This window comes from Dipodomys ordii, unplaced genomic scaffold (genome assembly GCF_000151885.1).
Source record: "Dipodomys ordii isolate 6190 unplaced genomic scaffold, Dord_2.0 Scaffold6, whole genome shotgun sequence".
NCBI lineage: Eukaryota > Metazoa > Chordata > Mammalia > Rodentia > Heteromyidae > Dipodomys > Dipodomys ordii.
Window position 1 is genome coordinate 8,106,643 of NW_012267222.1, and position 8,072 is coordinate 8,114,714.

Genomic DNA, 8,072 nt, shown 5'->3' on the forward strand with positions numbered 1-8,072 from the left:
TGTACAGTATTTTCACAATAAAAATGAAATAAAATAAAAAAGTAAATAAATAAACCATAGGAAGTAGTTAGTCATGAGAAATCAATGCCATCCTAAAAAACAATAATAATGTAGAGAAGACAAAGGAAGCAGAGTATAATTTGGTGGCAGAAAAATATGTGAGGTTGCTTATTTATATATATACATATTGTTTATAATAAATATTGATATACTGAAATAAATATTGATATACATGTATATATACCTATTAGTATAAATATATAAATTGATACACACCTATGGACAGGGGAGATTCTGTCTTGTTTTAGTCTGCCTTTCTGCCCCAGGATGCTAAGTGCTATTAGGGAGATCAGAAGGCCTTCAGAACGTTCTAGGTCTTTGGCGTCCTCCAGTGAGATAGGAGGCCATAAGGCAGGTCAAAAGGCACCTCAAATGGGAACCAGATTCCATGCTACAGTTCCCATTGTGATAATGAATCTGTGTCAGGCATAACCAGCCAAACTCACAGACTCAGTCCCAGCCTCAGTAGTATAACTAATCAGAAAGCAGATGCACAATCATGGTGAGAAATTTATAGCTACCAGTGTCCTATAAGTTAGAATTGCCATGGCATCAGGGTAACTCCAGAGTGCCTTTATCACACTTAAAACATACCATTGTCCCTGACAATGCTGAGAAATCATGAAAAAGGCAAATCATCTTTGCAAAGTTCATTCTGTGCAGATTTCATGCACTCAGAAAATCCTGCTGTTCTGAAGAGGGCACCGCCAGGAAAGGAGAAGTTGAATCACCTCATTCAAGGCTGAGGTAGAAGTACAGCAGCCTTCACATGGGGAGTAGAGTTTCCAAGTCTGTGGACACAGGGCTGAACTTGCAGCAGGTCCCTAGTCAGCCTTTGTTTTTGCAGTGGAATGTGTGGAAAAAGAGGACTCTAAGAGTGGTGTCTTATGACTTTAGTGGTGTGACCTTTCTCCTATGAGTACACAGGAATGAGTGAAGTAATAAAGGAAGTGTCCAGTTGACCTCAGTAATGACGTCCAGGCTGGTAGAAATAATGTAAGAATCAGCATTGATCCAAGGCAAGTAGCCCAGGTGTCTTTAATATAAATGCAACAAGAATTCCATCTGATGAGAATGAATAGCTTTCCTGGGTTTCCTGTTTCTCGGTTCTCACAACTACTTGACAAGTGTCAATATCCATTAACTTTAGGAGAATCTGATGAACTGATCTCCACATGGGAGCTGTGTGCACACTGATTGTCTGGCACTGGTTTCAAAATGGCTCATAGAGCTTATTGAAAGGAACTGAGCCTTGAAAATAGAAAACTCAAATTTGTCTCCAACTCTCCTCCAGGGGTGTATACTTGAGAAGCTAAGAATTTGCTCGATGCCCAGATTTTGTCAATTTGCACTACACCTACAGCTAATAAGGAAAGACCCCAGAGTGGTGGTGACCAACCTGCGATTTGGGACAATCAGCGTGAGGCTGTTCCAGCCGAAGGCAGTGTCCTCCTGCCCTCGTCGAGGCGTCATCTTCTACCATGGAGGGGCTGCAGTGATAGGAAGTCTGGGTAAAGAGCTTTCCTGTGGTGTGTGGTCATGGAGGAAGGGCCTCATTACCCATCAGCCTCAGCTAGCTATCCAGTGACCCCTGAGAGGGGCCAATTCTAGCAGTCAATGGAGCTCCATCTAGTGCAACTAAGTAGAGGCGAGAAACACACCATCAATGGAATTGGAGCTTCCTGCCTGAATTCTTCACAATATGATCTCTCAGTGCAGGTGTAGGTCAGGGATTTTCCAAAGGGGCTTCTAGATACATGGCTATGACTCCTTCCTTCCTTTCTATTACTGCATTTATCATATCCTCCTTGCCTTCTAAAACATCTGACAAACCCCTGCATTAATCACTGTGGGACATTCAGAGACACCAACTTCCCTACCAAAGTGAATATATAAAATGGTTAATCTTCCTCCTCCTAGTCCGAACTGATTAGTTCAAACTTCTAGTCCAAAGTCTATTTCAGATGCCTATGCCTTCTAGGGTCTCAATTTACCAAACTGTAAAATTAGCATTGCAGAAGTTAAACCTCATGGTCCACTTGGGCTATGACATGTGGTAAATTGCAGATAGATATATGGCATTGTCTAAACAGAGCTTCACAGTGTTGTTTCAGAGGAGACAATAGGACACAGGCAGTCTGTTATACAGAGGCCTACAACAGCAGCTGCTCTCAGTGGGGCGGTGCTGGCAAGTGTTCGTCCTCATCATGGCTTGAACTCTGTTGTTCCTGTTTTGCAGATATGTACCACAACACGTGCAGTTTCCTGGCCCTGAAGACAGACTCAGTGGTGCTCTCAGTGGGGTAAGTGGAGTAAGAGGTGTAGGGTAGCAGTCCAGAAGGATGATGTACAAGATCAAGGAGCCCTGACCACAGGTGCCCTTTTATACATTCACTCCCTGACAGATATAAAGTGCCATAGGACATCAGAAGAGTGGAAAAACATCACCTACACTGGGCATGCAAGGATCAGCTGTGCTAGAGTAAATACAAGATTACAACCCTCCATTTTACACATTTTTCATCAGGAGAAACTTACCTTAAGAAGAATTAGGATTTATTGTTTACATTTATCTGAAAGGCAGGGTTGTTCTGTTCCTATGTGTGTCTCTGAACGTAGGTCATCATTGTGGTAGGAGGACATGGCAAAGCAGAAGTGCTTACACAATTGTAATCAGGAAGCAGAAAGGACAAGAACGTATCAGAAACAAGACACAATTCAAACACAGTAGCCTACTTTCTCCAAGTAGCACCCAATCTCATGTCCTAATAATACCTTGATATTACTATTTCATCAATGGATTCATATAATGCTGAATTAAGATGCATCTTTGTCCCAACCTTTCAACAATTGGTTCTAATATCTATGAAACTAGCATTCAATCCATGAGGTTATTATGGATACAACGTATCCAAACCACAACATTCTACTATGGACTTCAAGGGCTCATAGCCATCTCTAACTGCAAAAGACATTGGTCCTTGTCTAAGAGTCCTCAAAGTCTTACAAGTTACAAAACTGTTCAAAAGTTCAAGTTCAGGGGCTGGGAATGTGGGTTAGTGGTAGAGTGCTTGCCTAGCATGTGTGAAGCCCTGGGTTAGCTTCCTCAATACCACATGCACAGAAAAAGCCAGAAATGGTGTTGTAGCTCAAGTGGTAGAGTTGTAGCCCTGAGCAAAAGAAGTTCAATGATAGTGAGTGCCCAAGCTCTGAGTTCAAGTCCCAGGACTGGCAAAAAGTTCAAGTCTAAATTACTATCATGGGTCCTTGAAAACTAAATTCTTTCAAGATGAAATAGGACAGAGTGAACACTCCCATTCCAAAAGGGAAGTATGTGGGCTGGAATGGTGGGTCAGTGGTTAGAGTGCTTGCCTTGCATGCATGAGGCCTTGAGTTTGATTCCTCAGCCAGAAGTGGTGCTGTGGCTAGAGTGGTAGAGCACTAGCCTTGAGGTGAAGAGGTGAGGGACAGTGCCCAGGCCCAGAGTTCAGGCCCCATGACCAGCCAAACCCCCTCTCCCCTCCCCGCCCCTCCCCGCCATAAAACCAAAAGGAAAGTATGGAAGTTTCAGAGCAAGAAGGAGAACAGAGCAAGACCAAACCAGAGCTAGGAAACATTAAGCCATGTGGTTCCCTTTCCATCATCTGGGATAAAAGTTGCGTGGTGTGATCTCCAAATGTTCCTGTGGGCTGTGAGATTAAAACCCAACTTCTGTGTTGAGCTGGCTCTCCTCACTGCCTGCAGATTTACTTAGCATATAACCCATTTTCCTGACATCATCAACTTCTTTATGTCTGCACTGCAGCATAGCTTCACCCTCACACCTTCCCCCACCAAATACCCATCTCAAGGACTGCCCGCCTGCGGGGACTCCAACACTGCTCTGCTTTGCCTCGCTTCTCAGGCTTTCCTCTGAATTCTCAGTGGAACTATGCAACACTATCTAGAGTAGTCGTGGATAATGCCAACAACTGTTCAGTAACGGCATATGGAGTAGCTGGCCCTCTGTGGACCACTAAGTCATTAGCCAACTACTGCAGGGATTACTGGCCATGGTAAAATAAATCCTGAAGACCTAACTTCCTATAGGTTCTATGGAAGGAAGGTGCTCAAGTGTGAGTATAAACTTTCACAATTGAGCATCAAAACGGATGCAGTCTGGAGATTTCTTGAGATTCTCTCAAGGGATCTTTCCCATTCCTTAGTAAAGTGTTGTTTCCTTTTACTTAACTATTCTCTTTACTCAACTATTCTCTTAACAACCACACACAATGCGTACAACAGTTTTAATAATAATTTTCTGGAAAACCATCTATTTTTCCAATATTCCCATTTTGTCTTTTTGTTGCCAATTGCTGTTATCTCTCACAGAGTCTCAAGGCATGGGAGAAATGGAGAGTTCTTTGCCAAAAGGTTACACGAATAACATTTAATCAAGTTCCCAACAGAATCATGTCTCCACCTCAGATCTCATGAGCATAGTCATTTATGTCAACATTCCTATCAGCATTCTAGTCTTCAGATCTTCTCCCAGAATCACCTACTTCCCTCTAGTTCCACACTTGGGGGCCTTGCCACCTTATATAGCGAAGTTTTCCATATTCCTTTCACAAACCAGTTCCTAGGGCTGTGAGTGAAGTTTTTAAAAAGACTATAACTTTATGCTTCATTGATGGATTCAGGCATCTGTAGGACTCCAGTAAGTTACTAAGCATCTCTAGACTATTTTGAAACCACTAAGGAGAGCAAAATCTTTCCAGTGTCAAGACCTGATCTCAACTGGCTACTATAGTATCTGAGCTTCTAATGTAATAGTCCATGATCCAAAAAACCTTGGAGAAAATGAAATTGCCTCACAGAGAGCACAGCAACGTGTACTTGAGCCACTACACTGATGCTTCGAGGAATTTCACCATGTGTTGTAGCAGATACTTGCAGAGATCTGGCCCATGGATCAGAGCAGATTGATGGGCAGCTTTGGAATTATGCAGGGAGAAAAGGAGCTTCAGACTTACCAGAGGGTGCCATAGGACAAGTCTGGGAAAAGATGGCTGAGAGAAGTTTAGATTCAGGAATACCTTCTCTTTCCTTCTTACATTACCACCTCTTCTTTCCCGTTTACTCCTCTGTGAAAAAAGCAATTTCATTCTGAGGTCAATCTTAGCTTCCCATGTCTGCTGAAAGACTGTGAGACCACCAGTAGCTAAATTGCCTCCCCCTGCCCAATAAATGTTTATTTTGTGTCGAAAGCCAACAGATTGGAAGTTTCAGAATCCTCCCTTTGTTTGCCTAGGGAAACAAATATGGGTTGGGATGGAAAACTTTAACTACTCTGACTCTAAGCAGGTTCTTCATATGCACACATAGAAAAGATAGGAATCCACCTGTTTTTTGGCTACACACATTCTGAGGACTTAATCATAAGTGGTCTCCTGAGTGTGGTAGAGAACGCTGTTCAAATGGCCTCTTCTAACCCTCTGCTCACTATGGTACTGGGTTTCATTTTTCCTCCGCAGGTACCGCAAGCTTCCTGACTACCACCACCCAGTCTCTTTCAGGGATTGTCTGAATGCCACCGTCCACTTCCTGAAGACACTAGATACCTATGGGGTGGACCCCTCCCGGGTTGTGGTCTCTGGAGACAGCCTTGGGGCTACCATTGTGGCATTCGTCAGCCAGGCCTTGGTGGGCAGAACAGATATTCCAAAGCTCCGGGGTCAGATCTTGGTTTACCCTGCTCTCCAGGGCATCAATTTGCAGTTACCATCACATCAACAGAACAAAAATGTCCCAATTCCCCTCACAGAACTCATGATAGTTTTATGCCGATATTTTACAATTGACCCCTCCTGGAAAGATGCCTTGTTAAAAGGTGCTTGTGTTCCTGCCCATATCTGGGAGAAGTATAAGAAATGGCTGAGCGCTGACAATCTCCCTGAAAGGTTCAGATACAAGTACCAAGCAGAATTTCCTGCACCTTTTAATGAGGCTGCCTACCTGGAAACCAGACATGCTTTTGAGGTAGAAAATGCCCCCCTCATAGCCGATGACCAGATTATTGCTCAGCTTCCAGGGGCTCTCATAGTGACCTGTGAGTGGGACTCCTTCAGAGATGATGGCCTACTGTATAAGAAGCGCTTGGAAGACCAGGGGGTCCCTGTGACCTGGTACCACGCAGAAGATGGTTTCCATGGGTGCTTAGCATTATTTTCTACAATTCTTTTCCATTTCCCCTGTTGTGAGAAAATTATGTCTGCCATAGTCAAATACTTAAGGGATATATGATGGAATTGTTGTGTGTCTGTGGTAATGAATTTACCTAATACCCTCAAGGCCCTGGGTTCGATTTGCAGCACTCAAAATAGGGAAGAGAGAAAAGTAAACAAAAACTAAGAAAAAAACAGCACCAAATAAACAGAGAAAGACTAAAATGGTATATCCAAGAGGCCCTGATAAAATGAGCTCAGATGATCTCTCCACCAGCTGAGGCCTTACAACACTGAGGAAAATGATGTTATCAAAGGCAGACAAAATGGCTTTGGGTTTGGTCTCTTCTTTGCAACATAGAGGCCTGTGCAGAATAAATCGCACTTATTGTCATGCTGTCACTGGGTGAATCGTCCTCTTGATGCCAAAGCTTTCCAGGGACACACTCTTTCTAAAGGAGGAGTCACCTCATTACTCCTGAAGTCATCATTGGTCCGACAAAGCCCCACTCCCAATGCCTCCAGCTGACCTGTGAAACCAGTCATCCTTGGGTTGGACTTCAAAAAGAGGGATTTATAAGAAAAAGAGAGAGAGAGAGAGAGAGAAGGAGGAAAGTGAGGAGAAATGGCGGCCAAAGATGAGTTCTGATGAGCTTCAAGCTTTGTGTAGTGCATGTCTTTAATCAGAATTCCTGAGGTAGATCCCTGACTCCCAAGGACCAGGTCCTTAGGGCCAAGTTTTTTTTTGGAAGTGTAGAGGGATGTGAATGTCCAACCCTAAGGGACTTGGGTGCAGACTCCTTTCTCAGGAGGGCCTCTGTGTTCTTAAGGTGGTTAGAGGGTACATAGTCCTTGCTTCTCCAGTGTCATTCTCTCTGTTCATAGATAACTGATGGGGACCTCTCATTGCACGCTGGGTCAGCCGCAGTGGCCAATGAGCAAGATGGGCATCTGTGAGAGCCCCAGCCCCATTGTGGTCCTGATGCAGGGAAGAGACAAGCTGGAGGATCTCTTCTGTGTAACCATCGCCTCTCTGGGTTCCAATATTGTGTTAGTCACACTTTTCTTTCTTATAACTAATGCACAAAGAACCATTTAAGAGAGGAAGCATTGATGGGGGTCTGTGGGGTTCAGAGCTTTTCAGAAGTTCAGTCAATTGTGGTGGAGAGGATATTGCAAAGCTAGTCCCATCATGGCAGTTAAGAAGCAGAAAGAGAAAACAGAGAGGAGGGATGGAGGGGGGGGTAGGAGGAAGAGAGAAGAGTGTACACCCACTGGCTCTCTGCTTTCCTCTTTTTTGTGAGTCTGCTCCCTTTGGGATATTGCATCCTAAATTCATATGGGTCTTTCTCCTTTATTGAATTCTCTCTAGGAACATCCTCACAGAGAACAATATGCTTTTATAACCTCGCACACATCTTTCAATGCAATTAAGTAGTCAATCAAGAATAATCAACCTAAACAGCAATGATGACACTCCTCTAATACCAGAAGGCATGTGGTGGCATCATAGGCATAGCAAACTTAGGGACAATCTGGGCTCCATAGCCACGCCATGTCCCCAAATAATGAAGCACAGATCAATGGTAACAATCCCCCTCATCCTCTATGATTCATGGAGGGAGTTGTCCATTAGGCCTCTTGTGTCTACATGGCAGATCCAATTGTATTGGCCTCTTGAGAGTCTAAGCAGACATGGTTCATGGTTTACAGATCAGCAGCTTCCTGAGTACAGTCCCTGACCTCTTTTGTTCAAGATTAGCATTCTACCACTTTGATACACAGCTCCACTTCTGTATTTCTGGT

At 43.8% G+C, this 8,072-nt stretch overlaps 1 protein-coding gene across 1 annotated transcript in view; it reads left to right on the forward strand.

Moving 5' to 3' along the window:
- Window positions 1-6,345, forward strand: part of LOC105997506 (arylacetamide deacetylase-like 4) — a 7,657-nt gene extending 1,312 nt beyond the window's left edge. The window contains exons 2-4 of the mRNA XM_013031943.1: window positions 1,355-1,571; window positions 2,300-2,363; window positions 5,577-6,345. Of these exons, the coding sequence (XP_012887397.1) occupies window positions 1,355-1,571; window positions 2,300-2,363; window positions 5,577-6,345 (1,050 nt within the window). The remainder of the gene's footprint in view (window positions 1-1,354; window positions 1,572-2,299; window positions 2,364-5,576) is intronic.
- Window positions 6,346-8,072: the final 1,727 nt, after the last annotated feature.